Source organism: Pseudorca crassidens, chromosome 1, assembly GCF_039906515.1.
Source record: "Pseudorca crassidens isolate mPseCra1 chromosome 1, mPseCra1.hap1, whole genome shotgun sequence".
NCBI classification, from domain to species: Eukaryota; Metazoa; Chordata; class Mammalia; order Artiodactyla; family Delphinidae; genus Pseudorca; species Pseudorca crassidens.
Window position 1 is genome coordinate 1,336,710 of NC_090296.1, and position 17,245 is coordinate 1,353,954.

The following is a 17,245-nucleotide window of genomic DNA, read 5'->3' on the forward strand; positions in this document are numbered from 1 at the left end:
AGAGGCCCAGCGAGCCTGCCTGACGCCACAGCACGCGCCTGCAGGCTGCTGCGGAGCCTGAGGTGGGAGGTCCGCTCTTGGGGGCAGGAGCCCTGGGCCCGGCAGAGCACCCCCCACGCCCCCACCCAGTCGAAATCAAACAGTAGGATTCTGAGCAGCTAGTGACACTTGAGGAAGTAGACACAACCTGACACCTGGCTTTTTCTAGAGCAGTCTGGCTGCAGCCCAGAGAGCAAGCCCTCCCAGATGGCGGAGGCCCGGGCTGCCGGCAGAGGGCAAACTCGGGGACGGGTGGGCCTCTTGGGACTACCCACTAAGCACTGTTAGGGCAATTTGAGACTCGCAGTCATTTATCTATGGCTCTCATTTTGTTAAAACTTTATTATGAAAATCCACTTAAACAGGTGAACTACTTTAAGTGACTTTTCCCATTTTAGATTTGAACAGAAGATCTTAAGCTTAGAACCACTTAGAATAGAATCCAAGAGGATGCGAGGGACGGCAAAGCCCTCAAAGCAGGCGGTGTGGGTGCCCCTGGGCGGGAATCTGGAGCCTGCCTTGTGCCCCCCAAATCTGCCCTCCACCTGGGAGGTGCGCCCCAACGTACAAGAGATGCAGAGGCCGAGGCTCTGGCTGTGTCGGAAAGCATCTTGTGTCACAGCTTCAGGCTCCAGCCGACTACTTGCAGAGGAGGCACGCCGCGAGCGCAACCTTTGAGGTGGCCGGTCACGGGCTGCCTGTAGAGAAAGGGCCTGCCACTCGCAGTGCATCCCTGCCACCCCACAGCGCCTCAGGCGTAGAAGATGAGCTCGGGGATCTGCCCGCCCTGGACCCCGGTCCCGTTGGTGCTGTCGGAAGAGCACTGGAACTGGAAGGTCACCTTCCCGCACTGCACCTCGGTCATGCCCTCCTGCCCAAAGTAGCTGAGCTCACTGCCATCCAGGACGGCGCTGGCGGTGTAGAAGGCGTCCTGCTCCACCTGCACGGGGTGTTCAAACCAGACTGAGAAGGTGCTGCTGGAGCCGTCGGAGACAAACGTGGCCAAGTTCTGCGCCAGGACCACCCCCAGCCGCTTGAGTTCGATCTTCGCGCTATACTCCGCTCTCCCAGAGCTAGAGCCGTACAAGCCCAGCCCCGCAATAAATACTCTCCTGTCCACGGCAAACTGGATGCTGTCGCAGCGGCCGCGGTAGCGCCACTGGTTGCTGCGGTAGGCGGAGGACTGGAAGCGGTGGCACCTCTGTGGGGCGAGGCCCTTCCTCTTGGTCAGGGGGAATTCGAGGAGGGGCTTGTTGGCCGCCGTGTACCACAGGAAGATGTTGTGGGTCTCCTCCAGCGTCAGGATGTCCGACTGGGCGGCGCCGTTGGCAAACTCTTCCAGGGTCATAGTTGGAATTCGGACCAGATAGAGGGCTGGCCCCAAAACATGCCTCTTGTTGCGCGGGGTGGCCGGCAGGCCCTGCCTCTTGCACTCTGCCTCGGCCCAGCTCAGGACTGCCTCGAAGACCACAGCCTCCTTGGTGTTGAGGGCCTCCCGCATCACGATGATCTCCAGCGTCTGCCAGTCAATTTCACAGAAGCCTTCGGACCTCAGGGCCATCTCAGCCTGAGCATCGATGACCTCCCAGCAGCGCTGGGTCAGCTCGGGCTCCTCAAACAGCCGGCTCTGGGACAGCAGCACACAGGCGTTTTTGGCTTCCAGACTCGTCTCCAGGAAGTTGACACAGGCTTTTGCTAACGCGGGGACAATGTACTTCTTGGCGGCATACAGAGTGGCCAGCACCGTGTCAGCTTCCAGGTCAATCTCGTCACTGTACATGTACCTAGGCAGGACGGGGCCAAGTCACAGGCCGCGTGGGGCACGCCGCGCACCCAGGGCCTGGGAGAGGAGCCCTCCATCCTTGTGGACTTCAGGAGGCTGCAGGCAGCTGGCTGGCGGAACCAGGCAGCGAGGAACCGCCCCATCCTTGCACCCTAAGGAGGCAGACTTACTTTAACAAGATGAGAAAAGCTGTAGGTTCCACGTCAGGGATGTGGATTTCTGACTTGACTTCTGCCAGGTCCCCGTAAAACATGGCATAAAAGACAGAGCTACCCACGGCCAAGACATACTGTGGATGAGAGAGAGAGCTGCCCTGAGCCCTGGGCCCTCCCTGCCCCCAGCGGCTGCCACACCCGGGAAGAGGACCGTCCATACTCGGGGAGGCGGCCGGTCGCCTTTGGGAGCTCAAAGGGCCGAGCCTCTACCAACCTTGTGGGCAGGCACCCTCCGGGCCGCGCCCGGGGGCCCCACGACGAAGTGCACGTCGGCCATGAGCTCGTTGTTGAACATCAGCGCGTTCCTGCAAAGGGCAGAGGCACAGGACACGGCTCGGGGCTCGGGTCGGCGCGGGGCGCGGACAGGGGCGGGGGCGCAGGTCCGGGCTCACCTCTCGCGCAGGGTCGGGTGGAAGGACTGCCAGTTGGGGCTCTCCAAGTTGTTGTTGTCGAGTGCGGGCGGCGCGGGCGCGGGCGGTGGCAGGGCGGGCAGCGGGGCGCTGGGCCGTCCCTTCCTGCCCGCGGCGGCGGCGGCGGCGTTGCTGTTGGCGATGTCCGTGGCGGTGGCGGCCGCGGCTGCGGCGCCGGTGGGCGCGTAGAGCTCCGCGGCCATCTTCGCGGGCAGGGCGGCCTCCGCGCGCGGGGGCGGCGCGCCGTGCGCCCTCGCGCCGCGCCGGGGCCTCGGGGGCGGCTCTGCGAGCACTAGGAGCGCGGTGAGGCACTGCGCCACCCGGCCGTGCAGGCAGGCCAGGGGCAGCAGCATGGGGCCGCGGCGGCCCTGCGCGTGGGGGGCCGGCCTGCCCGGGGCGGCGGGCGCTGCTCCCTCGCGCCGCCCCGCCCGCCGGCCGGAGCCTCCAGCCCGCCCGCCCTCGCCCGCACCGCCGCGGCGCCCGCGCGTCACGCCGCGGCGCGGCCCCGCCCCGCGCGGTCGACGTACTCGCCTGTGGCTCCGCCCCCTGCCCGGCTGCGCCCCGCGCGGCCGACGTGCTCGCCCGCCCCCTGTCCGGCCCCGCCCCGCCCCGCCCCGCCCCGCCCCGCCCCGCCCCGCGCGGGCCCTTGCTGGAATCCGGCCGCGAAGATGCGGGAGGGACCGTGTGGGCGCGTGCCCGCGGCGGGACGGCCGGCGGCGGCTTTGGTGATCTTGGCGTGGTCCGAGCTCCTACGTAGGGGCTGCCCCTCTTCGAGGCCCACCCTGCAGCCTGCGCGCCTGTGCTGTCCGGAGTCCGTGGGACTGTCAGGGGCGGAAGGGACGGGATGAACTCCCGGAGAGACGACCCCCTGGGCGGCCGTCCTAACTAACAGGTGAAGTGCTGTCTCACGGTGGGTTTGAGTCCCTCACGGTCAGTGATGTGGAGCACCGCGTCAGGTGCTTGTTGGTCACCTCTGTGTCTCTGGAGAGAAGTCCCTTGGACTCCTTTGCCTCATTTTGAATCGGGTTGGTTTTGTCATTTCTGAGATTTAGGCGTTCTCTGCATATTCTAGAGATTCATCCCTTACCGGATGCATGATTTGCAAACACTTCCTCCTGTTTTGTAGGTGGCATTTTTCACTCTGTTGACTGTTTCCTTTGCTGCACAGAGGGTTTTAAGTTTGGTATAGTCCCATTTGTCTGTTTTTGCTTTTGTTGCCTGTGCTTTTGGTGTCATATTCAAGAAGTCATTGCACATTCCAATGTCATGCTCTTCCCCGACGTTTTCTTGTAGGAGTTTTACAGTTTCATGTCTTTAATTCATTTGGAGTTGAGTTTTGTATATGATGTGTGAGATAAGGGTCCATCTTTTTTCTCTTGTATGTGGGTGTCCAGTTTTCCCAGCACCATTTGTTGAAGACGTTACCCTGTCCCCATTGTGTAGTCCTGGCACCCTTATCAGAGATCATGTGACCGTGCATGTGTGAGTTTGTTTCTGAGCTCTGTATTCTGTCCCATTGGTCTATATATCTGTCTTTGTACCAGCACCATAGTGTTTTTGGTTTTATCTCCTAAAATTCTTTTCCTGGTGAAAATAATTTACTTATACATTTACTTTTCTTTATTACTTCTTTTTTCCTGTATTAATTTTTTTTCTTAAGATGGAGGTTTTTAACCTTTTTTTTTAATGTTTCATTTGGCTTTAGAAGTAATATTTCCATTTCCCCTTTTTTAGCCCGCTTTGCAACGCTCATGTAATCTTTTTTTTTAGCTTTTTTTGAAGTATAGTTATTTACAATATCATGTTTCAGGTGTACAGCACCTTGATTCAATTATATATAGATAAATATGTATATACATATATATGTGTACTTTTTCAGATTCTTTTCCCTTATAGGCTGTTACAAAATATTGAGTATAGTTCCCTGTGCTTTACAGTAGGTCCTTACTGGTTATCTATTTTATATATAATGGTGTATATGTGTTAATCCCCACCTCCATCCCCCGCCCCTTCCCCTTTGGTAACCATAAGTTTTCTATGGCTGTGAGTCTCTTTCTGTTTTGTAAACAAGTTGGTTTGTATCTCTTTTGTATTTTTTAATATTCCACATATAAGCAACATCACATGGTATTTGTCCTTTTCTGGTTTACTTCACTTAGTATGATAATCTCTACGTCCATCCATGTTGCTGCAAGTGGCATTATTTCCTTCTTTTAAAAAAATTTTTTGGCTGCATTGGGTCTTCATTGCTGCACGCGGGCTTTCTCTAGCTGCGGGAGCAGGGGCTTCTCATTGCGGTGGCTACTCTTGTTGCGGAGCACGGGCTCTAGGCGTGTGGGCTTCAGTAGTTGCATCACACGGGCTCAGTAGTTGTGGCTCGCAGGTTCTAGAGCGCAGGCTCAGTAATTGTGGCGCACGGGCTTAGTTGCTCCGTGGCATGTGGGATCTTCCCAGACCAGAGATCGAACCCATGTCCCCTGCATTGGCAGGTGGATTCTTAACCACTGTGCCACCAGGGAAGTCTCTTTTTCTTTTTTATGGCTGATTAATATTCCATTGTATATGTGTACCACATCTTCATCCACTCCCCTCTCAATGGACATCTTGGCTACTGTGAATAGTGCTGCTGTGAACGTCGAGGTGCATGTATCTTTTCCTGATATATGCACAGGATTGTGATTGCTGGGTCATATGGTAACTATATTTTTAGGTTTTTAAGGACCCTCCATACTGTTCTCCATAGTGGCTGTACCAATTTACATTCCCACCAACAGGGTAGGAGGGTTCTGGGTTCCCTTTTCTCTATACCCTCTCCAGCATTTATTATTTGTAAAGTTTTTTTTGTTGATGGCCATTCTGACTGTTATGAGGTGGTACCTCGTTGGAGTTTTGATTTTCATTTCTGTAATAATTAGTGATGTTGAGCAGTTTCTCATGTGCCGGTTGGACATCTGTATATTGTATTTGGAGAAATGTCTATTTAAGTCTTCTTTTTTGCCTGTTTTAAATATTTCACTTTGTCAGTTTTTTATTTAACTACTTAGTTCATTATTTTGTCCTTACCTAAGCACTTAAGTCTGTTAAGTTACCTAGAAAATTGTTCTTTAATTTCCTAATAGTTTGTCTGGAGGTGAGGGGGCTGTGTACCCTTGTCTTGCTAATTTTTAGTTTTCTTGCCCTTGAGGTCAAAGGGCACGTCCTGTGATATTTCTGTTCTCTGGGATGTAGGGAGGGTTTCTTTGTTCTTCAATACACGGTCAATTTTCATAACTGTTCCACAGACTTTGGAAAACAATGATTACTTTTTGTAAGGTACTGACTTTAGAACATATTTGTTAAATTGAGCCTATGGTGATGGCATCCAGTTCCCCATTTGGTCTTTTTTTCCCCTAAGCCAGTCTGTCAAATTTGAGGGAATTGTGTTAAGAATCTCATATCATTGTGGTTATGTTAAAATCTCGTATCAAGTGTGGAAATTTGTTTCCCACACTTTTTGCTTTATTTCATGCTTTCTCTTTCCCGGCGTGTCTGCAGATTTGTGACTGTCCTGTCTTCTTTAAGATTATCTTGTTCTTTCCATCATAGGAAACATTCGTCTGTGTCCCTTCCAGTGATCCCTTGCCCTGAGTCCCGTGTTGCTGCTCCCTTCACAGCTGCCCTTTTTCTCCTGGTGACCTGCTTCATGGGTCCCAGCATAGCCTTTTGATCTTCACCTTTTTGCATTATTTTTAAGTGTCTCTTGTAAACACCATATCCTGGTTTTAGCGCTTTTGTGCAAGCTGATTAGGGAATTTAACTTACATTGTGGGATCTATACTTGTGGTTTGTTGTTTTCTCCTAGTTTTTTCTTTCTTCTCCCTACTTTAAATGCCCCAGTCCATTCCACACCTATCCCAGACTGCTGGCATGTTTGCCTTGAAATTTTTACCAGTACTACAGTTTTCTATTTCAAGAACTAATCAGCGTCAAAGTTCCACCCAAATCAGGATGAGATCTTTTAATGTGCTTTTAATTTAATCCCCAGTTCTGATGGGTTTTGTTTTATTGTATATAACTAGAAACCTTAGCAATTATATTTTTAAAATATGTTTTCTCCCAATAATATCTTAAGCAACCAAATAACCCTCCAGAACCCCAAGCCAACCCAAAACAAAACACCCACAGCGGAAGTAGGTGTGGCTCCAGAATGCCTGGGCTCGACTGACTCCGCCCCATCTTGGCCACCTTGTCGCCTCTGAAAAGGGGGTTAGGTGGCAGTAGCTGCCTGTTGTCAACCTAAAACAGCCAGTTACGTTACCAGCAACATGAGCTTCCTCGGGAGAGGCAGGGGAATTGCAGTTCGGGACCCGCAAGCTATGGCAAACCACAGGCGAGTCCTGCAACAATGGAGAGGAGCCTTCCCTTGTTGGGGGGCGGGGGGGCGGGGCTGCTTTGAAGGTTTTCCAGGCTCCATTGGAGGAAAGTGAGAGTTGAGGGTGTGGCGGTTTCTCATTGGCTGGGCTGTTGCTGGGCCGGGAGAAAACCTTCCTTCCTTTTCCCCGGGTAGCGCACCAGCTTCTTCCTGCCCAGAAGCGCAAAGCAAGCTGGGAAGGAGGGCCTGGTGTGGGAGCGCCCCCTTCAGGGCTTCCTGCCTCCGTTTTACTCGAGGTTGCCCTTATTAATTTCTACACTGTGTTGGCTGGGCTGAGCTGGGTGGCTGTTAGGATCCGGCTGGCATAAGGCAACCAAGAGGCACTGTTCCGCTCCCTACGCCACCACAGCCTCCTCGGTCAGTGCAGGGGAGTGTCCGCCTGAATCCATGCGGTCCCGGGCAACCCAGGCTGCTTCAGGGGTGGCTGCCAATCGCTGTGGCCTCAGAAACCTTCCCTGGGTCCTGTATGTGAGCCAAGGCCGGCAGGGATGGAAGAGGTGCTCGTAGGATCTATGGGGCTTCCAGGGACCAGAGCTCAGTCATGAATGCCCTGTAGATGTAGGGAGGCCAGGAGAAGTGGGCAGGCTGGGGCCCAGAAGGTTGGTGCTGGGTGTTGGCAAACACCTGGGGTCTCTGACACACCTGCTTGCGCTGCTGTTGGGGGTGTCAGAGATGAGCTGACCAGTTCCCTTTCCTCCTGTGCCTCCCAGGGTCTTCCCGACCTGCCCTTCATCCTCCTCCGTCCGCCTGTACACACCTGCTTCCAGGCCAACCCGTCCCCTCCTGGAACCCCCTCCTCGGGCCTCCGCCACGGCCCCCTGAGCACAACCTTCCTGGATGATCTTGTCCAAAGGAGGTCTCACCCCGCTATTCTCTGTCATAGAGCTCTGTAGGGTTCCTTCAGTTGCCTATGGCAATCCAGACGCTTAGCTGAATTGAGTAAATTACTTGGTGGTTTTTGCCCGCTCTGTGAAGCTTCTAGCCCAAAGCTGCGTGAGGAAGTGCTGGTAAGGAGGGAGAGGGTGTGTGTGCAGGCGGCTCTGGTCCCTCCTGAGCCGGGCTGACGCTCCCTTAGTGAGAGACGTGTTCATCTGAAGAGGTGCACACGCCCGTAGACAGGAGGGCAGACGATATAAGCTGGCATTACACAAAAGTAAGTGCAGAAAATAAGTACGTAAAAAATTGGCTGACTCACAGCAGTCCACGAACTGCCAAATGAAGCAGCTGGGTTTTGTGTATGTGTCTGCAGGAGCGTATGCGATGTGTACGCAGGCTTGGGGCCCCCATGTCACGTGGCAGGGCACGCACGTCCTGCCCACTGGCTCCACTCTGGGTGCAGCAGCCACCCGGCCGCAGTGTCTACAGCTGCTCCAGGAGGCTGCGTGTCCAGGAGGGGGGCTCGTGTCGGAGGAAAGGGGCCCTGGGGAGCCTGTGCAGTGGAAGGGCGGGGCGGGGGGGCACCTGTCGCACCAGGTGGGTTTCCGTGTGCTGCCAGATGTGGAGCACATGCACCGCAGGGCCTCCTGGCGCTGCACACTCCTGTTCCAGGGCGCGTACGGCTGGCTGAGGTGCGTGTCTTCCGCAGACCCCTGCCTGTACATCCCGCGCTTCGCCCACCTGCTGGAGTTCGGTGACAAGAACCACGAGGTGTCCATGACGGCCCTGAGGCTCCTGCAGAGGATGAAGAGGGACTGGATGCACACGGGCCGGCGCCCTTCGGGCCTCTGTGGGGCAGGTAAGGCGGCCTCGGAGTCGCGCTGGCTGCGTCCCGCTGCCAGTGTGCGGGTGCTTTCTGTCCCGACTCTTCAGCAGGCCGAGCCGGTAGGTAGTGGGCTGTCACCAGGGCTGCCTGCTGGCCTCGCTTGCCCGGCCCTCACCCGGCCCTCGGGGACTTCCACCTGCTTCCTGTTGGCCTCCCCTCTGTCTTGGGGAGCAGGCAGGACCCTCAGAGGCCAAGCGGGCTGCCAGGCTTCCTGGCCTTGACCCCAGGCTTGAATGTTGAGGTGCAGCCGTGCTGAGTCATTGCTGCAGAGGGCACCCCGGGCTTTCGGGCTAGCTCCCTGTTCCCCAAAGGACAGTTGTCTCATCTCCCCTCCAGGTGGCAGCAGCCCACAGACGGCCCTCCTGCTCTGTTCCTGACGCTCCCTGGACCTGGAGCCCCTCCCCAGGAGGGCCATTACCCTTCCTCTTAGCCTCTTACCTTGGCCCACAAGGTCGAGTCCACTCCTTTCCAGAGCGCTCAGCAGCCAGCAGGATCAGTGCTTCCTGAGATGCATTTTCCATCTCTAAGCCCAACTCCCGAGTTTGCAGTCCAGAATCTGGGCGCCTCTTAGGGTCCAGCCAGTTGTGGTCACCAGCACAGCACACCCGGGCCCACTCCCTCTCTCCCCGATCCCTGGCTTGTCCATCACCAGCCAGCGTTTCTCACACAGGTCACCTCAGAGTTCACTCGTTTGCTTTGAGAGGTTTACACAAAGTTCTCAAAAAATGTATTTTAATTTTTCTCGCATTTAAAAAGGGAATGTGCGGTACTTCTTACGTTTTTAAAAATTATTGTGTAATTGCCTGCAAAGCGGTTGGTGGATCTTAGGTGTTCTGACAGTCGTGCAGACCGTGCAGCACCGCCCACAGTAAGGTGAGGAGGACGGTGTCGCCCCAGGGGCTCCCAGAGCGCCCTCTGGCACTGTCTTTCCAGCTGGTCGCACTATGGGGTCATCAGCCCTCTGCGCACGGGATCGGTCCTGTTTTGGACAGGAGCACCCTGTTTCTGAATTCTCCATTGTGTTCCTTTCCAGCACTTCTAGTTGCAGCTAGGATGCATGATTTCCGGAGAACGGTCAAAGAGGTCATCAGCGTGGTCAAGGTGTGCGAATCCACGCTGCGCAAGAGGTGGGTCGCTCTTGTCACAGCCGGGGGCTTGGGCAGGCTTCCCTGCACAGCGTCTCAGTCCGTCCAAGTGGTGGACCCTTTCTTCCGCCCGGTGTCGAGGTGGACAGTGGTTTGAAAAGTCACCCTGACTCACAGGTCAGGAAACAGGTACTGAGAGTGGCCTCGCCTGTGTCCTGGCTGGTGCAGCCTGAGTGACCGGTCTCTCTGGAGGAAGCCAGGCTCAAGCAGAGGGCCACTGTGTCCCTGTAACGGAGTGGTCGGGCGAGCCCCTGCTTTGGGTACCGTGTTCACAGGGTCATTACGGCAGCTCCAGCGGAGCTCCACGTGAACTGTGACGAGAGAGGCACCGGCCCAGAGTCGCTGGCACAGCCGTCAGCACAGGGTATTTACCCTGAGTCTGGAGCTCTTGATGGCTGTCTTTCAACTGAGATCATATCCTGTGGCAGTTTTCAAAGGCAGAGGGAAATTTATTTTGCTTATTTGAACTCTGGTTCTCTTTAAAAATTTTTCTGTTGAACATTTTGAAGATTGTATAAAATGTAGGAAACGGACAAGAATTAATTATGGCCGGGCACACTGCAGTGCAGGAGCCCTGCCCGCCTGGGACCCGTGGCTCAGCCGCCTTCCTTCTGGGGCCTTCTTGAGTCTACCTGTGGGAGCAATGAGGGTGCCATGCCTTTTTCTCCCTGGGGCCCAAGCTATCGGCAGGATAGAGTAGGGGCTGAGAGGCTGCCAGACAGCCCCCGGGCCTGTGCTCACAGCTGTGTGTGGCAGGGTGCTGGGCCTGGGAACCAGCACCCCTGAGGGACTTTTGTAAACGGGGTGCTGGGTTTTTTTAAATTTGTTTTATTTATTTTTTGGCCGTGTTGGGTCTTTGCTGCACGTGGGCTTTCGCTAGTTGCTGCAAATGGGGGCTACTCTTCGTTGCGGTGCACGGGCTTCTCATCGCGGTGGCTTGTCTTGTTGCGGAGCATGGGCTCTAGGCGTGTGGGCTTCAGTAGTTGTGGCACGCGGGCTCAGTAGTTGTGGCTCGTGGGCTCAGTGGCTCCGTGGCATGTGGGATCTTCCTGGACCAGGGCTCGAACCCGTGTCCCCTGCATTGGCAGGCGGATTCCCAGCCCCTTTGCCAGCAGGGAAGCCCTGGGTGCTGGTTTGAGCGCTGTTCTCGGGCACCATCTTCCCTTTCAAGCGTCTGTTTCAGGCTCACGGAGTTTGAAGATACCCCCACCAGTCAGCTGACTGTGGACGAGTTCATGAAGGTCGACTTGGAAGAGGAGTGCGACCCCCCGTCGTACACAGCTGGGCAGAGGAAGCTGCGGATGAAGCAGGTGGGCCGCACGCCCGTTTCCTGCTCTTCCTTCACAACAGTGGCTTAGCTACGAAGACTGAAGCGGGGGCCAGGGTGCACCACACTGAGCGCAGTCCCTCCTGGGCCCCGAGCCATCTCATCTGCTGATGGGGTCTCCCCAGACCCCCCCTCAGTGCATCCCATACAGTTTCCGGGGCAAGCCGCCTTCCTGAGGGCCCTGGTGCTCATGTCTCTGGGGGCCTGAAGCCCGAGTCCCTCTCGTCAGGCTGGGGACCTGCGTTGGGGTCGAGAGGCCTCTGGGTACTGGCAGGCACCGCTCTCGCTCCTCTCATTAAATGCATTCGTTCTGTGCCTTTTCAGCTGGAACAGGTCCTGTCAAAACAACTGGAGGAGGTGGAAGGTAAGCAGCCCATCTTAATGTGCGGGTGCTTCAGGTCCTTACAGGAACGGACTGTATGCTTGCTTTCAAAAAAAAACCATTTTATTTATTTATTTGTTTCTTTGTTTGTTTGGTTCCACTGGGTCTTCGTTGTGGTAGACAGGCTCCTTAGTTGTGGCTCACGGGCTCCTTAGTTGCGTCACGCATGTGGGATCTAGTTCCCTGACAAGGGATCGAACCCGGGCCCCCTGCACTGGGAGCGCAGAGTCTTAGCCACTGGGCCACCAGGGAAGTCCCCTGTGCTTACATTTTGCTGTTAATTTATTGCTTCAGGTGAAATATCCAGCTACCAGGATGCAATTGAGATTGAACTAGAAAACAGCCGGCCAAAGGCAAAGGGGGCCCTTGCCAGCCTGACAAAAGATGGTGAGTCCAGCCACGTCTCCTCGCCCACTGGCTCGGTTCACCCGTGTCCGGCACCTGCCCCTCCTGCCGCCCCCACCGTGGCCGTGCGTCCTGTCTCTTGGCTCCACCCCCGCCCCAAGCCTCCACGCACCAAGCTGGGCGTCAGCTGCTCCCAGGACACCCCGAGCCACCCTGCCCCCAGCAGCTCCGGGGCGGCCGAGTCTTCCGGACCAGTCTCCTGTCCCCGTTGCCCTCAGGGTACTCACTCATTGGCAGACGCTGCCTGTGGGAAAGAGCGCGCCCTGCTCCTGTGGCCGCGGCCCACACAGCCCTCCCCGCTGCCGCCTCTCCCCGCGTCCCATCGCAGCTCTTGTGCACCCCCGTTTCTGGTTTGGGGCCTCGCGAAGCTGCCGTGAGCCCCCTCGGACAGATCTCTTTGTGCACGTGTGGTTTCCATTTCTCCCACGTTGCCTCCCTTGCTGTGCTCCAGGGACACCCCGGCTGGTTCGGGGCGCCCCCTCCGCTCACGCGCTGCGGGTCCGCGGCCGGCGCCCTCCCACCCCCTCTCTGGCTCACAGGACAGGGACGGGTGCTGAGTAAGCGTCGGTTCCATCAGTCATCCAGTCTGGAGGGCGAGCACCTGCTCACCGCCTCTTCCCTGGGGTTTGTAGCTGCCCTTGTTCACTTTCTCGCCCGATCTTTAGAGTCATCCTGGCCGCTGCCTGCGCCAGCCCAGCTCTCCACTCTGTCGATCACCTGGGGCAGGTTGGCGCCTCCTCCCCCCGAGAGCGAGAGTGGGGTGTCTCCCTCCCGGGGGTTTTCTTCCGAGTCTGAGGCCTTGCCTCAGGTGCTTTGGGTCCCAGCCGCACTGCTTTCTCTGTTGCTGCCATAAGTGGCGTCTTCAATGGCGGTGTTTGTGGAAGATGCTGATTTCTAGGTGCTGCTTTCATGCTCCTGTATGTTAGGGATTCTGTTACTGCTCTTAGTACTTCTCAGTTCATCATTGGATTATTCAAGTAATTGGTGAGTTAGGTCGTCTACAGATAGTGGTGTTTTACTGCCCTTCACGATTTTTAGGCCCCTCCTTTCTAGCTCTTGCCTAGTCCATTGCTTGACCCTTAAAGACCATGCTGAGTCTTGCCTGTGACAACGGGCACGTCATCCGGCTTCCCTGCAAGGCCTCTGTGCTGCCCGGGACACACACCACACGCTTTGGGCTGAAATAGCACATTGTCCTTGCTATGTGTAAAGGAAACACCCACCGCCGTTTTCACTGAACCGTCCTGTCTCAGCCGTCGGGGAGTGTTTCTGATGTCTGCAGGGTCTGCGGAGAGAAACCCAGGGTTTTCCTGGGTCGATGAATGTGATCCGTCATTTCCACAGTGTCCCGTGGTTCTGGGAAGACCTTGCCTGGCCAGACGGTGTGCCTCTCTGTTCTCAGGCTGCCACAGCGTCCCATCCAGGCACAGGTTTGGACAAACTTGTATCTTACGATACTTTTGCCTTTATTGTTTCTCTGGTTGATTTCATTTTTATCCTTTCTTATTCTGCATAGTTTGTTTCTGTGTTTTTTAACCTAGCTGGGTTGTTGATTTCCCATTCAAGCAGCTCTTGCACTGATTTATGAGGCCTGCTGCCTTCCTGTACACTGTTGGTGATTTCCGCTTCCGTCTGCTCTGTCCTCCTCACAGCTTCTCTCCTTGCTGTAAACTGAGGTTGCTGCCAGGCTGGTTCCCTCTGACGCATGCATGCAGGGCAGGGCCCGAGCGTCGTCGGAGCTGCGACCCGCCGTCCTGGCACCAGACGCTTCGCGCCACTCGCAGTCGCAGCGTACATTTGTCTTGGTGCTAAGAGTCAAGCGAGGGAGTTAAGAGTTGGGGCGGGGGCTTTTGCTTTCTGATTTTGTTGTTAACTTCCACACGTACCGCGTTGCGGCCGGGTGTGCTGCTGGCGCTGTCCCTCCCTTGTGCCATCGACTCAGGTGCGCTGGTTGGAGACACCAGTGGTGCTTGGGAGGAGGCCCCCTCTGCTCCCATCCAGCTGGGCTGGGCTCTGTGTCTGTCGGGGCGTCTCACTGGTCACGTCGTCAGTTTTGAGGTCCTCTTGCAGACAGAGGTGGCCGCCGTGTTTTAGCTGAGGCTGGCTTGTTTTTGGTGCCTGGCGCCCTCCGCGGCCTGGGGGCACGCCTGGTGGTCCCTGCTCTGCCTGCCGCACCTCTTCCGTCCGTGTCCTCCTCTTCTAGAAGCAGAGAATCGGGCTCTGCTTTCTGACCCAGCCTGCGACCTTTTTCTCTCCCAGCAGTGGAAACGAGCTCTTTTATGTCTGCTCAGGTGCCTTTCTGCTTGCTGTTCTCTGGACCTTGGGAAGCTCTGGCTTTTGTCCCAGTGGTGTCCTTCACGTGGTTTCTTCAGTCCTCTGTTTCTCGGGCAGCACCTGTTCGCACCTGCCCAGCCGTGGCGAGGATGCGGGCTCGCTCTCCTGCCCGCGCCCGGCTGCCAGTGGCCGCCGTCGCGCTTACCGGGCGCTGTGGAGGGGCCACTCATCTCCTGCTCCAGTTCCAGCTTTTCACACGCTTCCCTTCTGGGGAGACCGTCGGGGACGTGTCCTCCTCCATGCCCCTGCGTTTGGTTATCTGGACCAGCTCCACGTTGCATCCGTTGTCTCAAGAAGGGCCGGGCCTGGCCCGCCTTGGCCGTGGGTCTTGCTCCTCGGATCCGTTGCCGCCTCGCGAACAGCCCCTGAGCCTCCAGCCCTGGCGAGGAAGCCGCAATTCCCGCGTCCCCTTCTCTGCGGTGAGGACGGAGGCTGGGCTGGAGGAGGGGTGGAGGAGGACGTGGGCCACGGACGCAGGTACGAGTCCTTCCCTGCGGAGGACGTGTCACGTGCGTGCAGGGCGCTGGGCCCTGGGACCCCACGGCGGACAGAGTGGACCGACCGATGTCCTCCCTCTGCTGGCCCTCCTGTGGGATGTCTGGTGACACACACGGTAATGGCGTGGGCTTCCAAGCAAGGGGCCGAGAGGGTGTGAGGGAGCTGTGCGCGTGGTCGGGGGTGTGTATTCCAGGCCCAGGCCCTGGCGAGTGCCCACCCCGGTGTGCAGCTGCCTCCTATCGCTGGAAATTAGTCATGTTGTTTACGTACGTGGGATCGTGTAGTGTGTACCCTGTTTCTCTCCTGGCTTTTTCACTCGGTGTAGTTGTGAGCCATCCGTCGCTAGATCAGCCCTCTTTGTGGAGTGGTGGTCCCCGAGTGCACCCAGTCCTGGGTGGAAGGACCCTGGGATTATTTCCAGTCTTGGACTGTTGCACGTAACCCGCTGTGAACATTCGTGTAACTGTCTTCGTTTTTTTTTTTTTTAATTAATTAATTAATTTATTTATTTCTGGCTGCGTTGCATCTTCGTTGCTGCATGTGGGCTTTCTCTCGTTGCAGTGAGCGGGGGCTACTCTTCGTTGTGGTGCACGGGCTTCTCTTGCTGCTGAGCGTGGGCTCTAGGTGCGTGGGCTCAGTAGTTGTGGCTCGCGGGCTCTAGAGCGCCGGCTCAGTAGTTGTTGCCCACGGGCTTCGTTGCTCCACAGCATGTGGGATCTTCCCAGACCAGGGCTTGAACCCATGTCCCCTGCATTGGCAGGCAGATTCTCAACCACTGCACCATCAGGGAAGCCCTAGAGTTCTCAATTTTGATGAAATCTGACTTATCAGCGCTTTATTGATTCTGCTTTCGGCGTCACGTATAAGAAGTTTTTGTTTAATTCGCAGTCACCTGTCTTCCCATTGTTTCTCTGGAATGTTTCTGGTTTTAGCTGTTAGGCTCACAGCTGATCCCTTCTGAGTGAACCTGTGCGTCGCGTGTGCGGTGTGGGCCGAGGCCCATTCACGGGCGGGTGGGTGTTGGGCGTCCTTGGGACGAGGCGCGTCTTCTGGAATAAGTGCCTTTTGCTGCTGGGCGGAAACGCTCCTCTTCACCAGGCGGGCCCTCTGGCCTCCTGCCTGGTTAACACGTGGTGCGTGAAATTGTGTCCCTAGGCTCCGTTGAGGACACCACATCCAGCTTATTTGGTGAGGAGGACGCTGAGGATGAAGAGCTGGAGGCCGCTGCCAGCCACCTGAACAAGGACTTTTACCAGGAGCTCCTTGGTGGAGGCATTCCTGGCAGCTCGGAGGAGGCAGGAGGCCCTGAGGGAGGCGGTAGGCCCCCCGCCCTGGAGTCCCTGCTCGGCCCTCTGCCCACTGCGGCCAGTCTGGGCATCTCGGACTCCATCCGAGAGTGCATCTCCTCCCAGAGCCGGGACCCCAGTGAGTGCCCAGGGACTGGGGGAACAGGGGGGATGGAGAGACGGTGGGGGGCTCCTCCGGGCGGGTGGGGTGGGGTTTCCAGGCCTGGGTTGTCCCCGCCTGCCTGTGGGAGTTGGAGGTGCTGCTTCTGAGGGGCCTCCTAGAAGGGTGGGCTTGGGAGGGGCACTGCCAGCTCTGCTGCAGGCTGTGTGAGCAGTCAGTGACCCCAGCTGTGCTGATGCCTGAATGCCACAGAGCTTGTCAGCATCTCCGGGACCCGCCTCCGCTGACCAGAGCCCTCAGTTAGGCCGGGCTGTGGCTGGAGGCTCCTTCCTACCCCTGTGCAACTCGGGAAGCCTCAGTGCAGAGGGGCCACGGGGACAGACTGGCATCCCCTGCCCGCACCTTTGCACCCAACCTGGTGGGAAAGTGTTGGCCAAAGGCGGCATCTCCACTGGTCAGACGGATGTCACTTGCTGGGCTCCAGTGCCTGCAGTGCCGGGGTGCCTGTGCAGGGGCCCAGCTCTTCCTCCCCCAGGGGGGCCTGGTGTGCAGGCAGCTCCAGGAGGGCGGTGGGTTTGGTCTTGTCGCATTTTCACCGTAAGGTGGGCCCTGCTTCCTCTCCTCTGGGCACCAAGGGCTTGTCGTCTGTGTGCAAGGAACCTCTGTGAGAGGGACGCTGCTCAGGTGTTCCTCCCGTGCCCTGTGGCTGGGCGTGGCGATGGGCGGTCATACGCCTACCCTGGTGGCGGTGGTGGTCTAGAGGGGAGAGGGATGTGACACAGACCCAGCCCATCAGTTAGGTACACGTGGGTTGTACCCCAAAGGGGCTGCCATATGAGTGGAACCCGGGGCAGGTCCCACAGTGCACTGAGCAGAGGGCATGTGCAAAGGCCTTGAGGCAGCTGGGGAGCACTGCAACCTGGACAGAAAGAGGCCAAGCTGGCTGGAGCTGAGAGAGCAAGGGGAGCAAGGCTGACCGCAGAGGGGCGTGGGGGTGTGTCCGAGCGCCCAGCCTCAGCCGCGGAGCGGCAACGTGACAGGAGAGCATCCCTGACAGCCTGCTGGCGTGAGAGCATTCCCAGTTCCTGTCGGGCTGGAACCAGCAGGACGGGGCAGAGAACCGTCGG

The 17,245-nt window shown here is 57.1% G+C and overlaps 2 protein-coding genes across 10 annotated transcripts in view; one reads left to right on the plus strand and one right to left on the minus strand.

Moving 5' to 3' along the window:
• Window positions 1-17,245, plus strand: part of BRF1 (BRF1 RNA polymerase III transcription initiation factor subunit) — a 69,527-nt gene that overhangs the window by 44,509 nt on the left and 7,773 nt on the right. For 6 of the 9 annotated variants that reach the window (XM_067709524.1, XM_067709117.1, XM_067708956.1 and 3 more), the window contains 6 exons: window positions 8,444-8,593; window positions 9,654-9,747; window positions 10,937-11,075; window positions 11,417-11,456; window positions 11,769-11,861; window positions 15,867-16,136. In XM_067709524.1, the coding sequence (XP_067565625.1) occupies window positions 8,444-8,593; window positions 9,654-9,747; window positions 10,937-11,075; window positions 11,417-11,456; window positions 11,769-11,861; window positions 15,867-16,136 (786 nt within the window). The remainder of the gene's footprint in view (window positions 1-8,443; window positions 8,594-9,653; window positions 9,748-10,936; window positions 11,076-11,416; window positions 11,457-11,768; window positions 11,862-15,866; window positions 16,137-17,245) is intronic. The other 3 variants (XM_067709194.1, XM_067709275.1, XM_067709446.1) reach the window with 1 other exon arrangement.
• On the minus strand, window positions 362-2,875 carry BTBD6 (BTB domain containing 6). Its single transcript, XM_067709729.1, has 4 exons — window positions 2,430-2,875; window positions 2,252-2,342; window positions 1,993-2,111; window positions 362-1,823 (listed from the first exon to the last, which is right to left on the minus strand). Exons 1-4 carry the CDS (start codon window positions 2,798-2,800, stop codon window positions 791-793), a joined length of 1,614 nt encoding a protein of 537 aa, XP_067565830.1. The 5' UTR covers window positions 2,801-2,875; the 3' UTR covers window positions 362-790.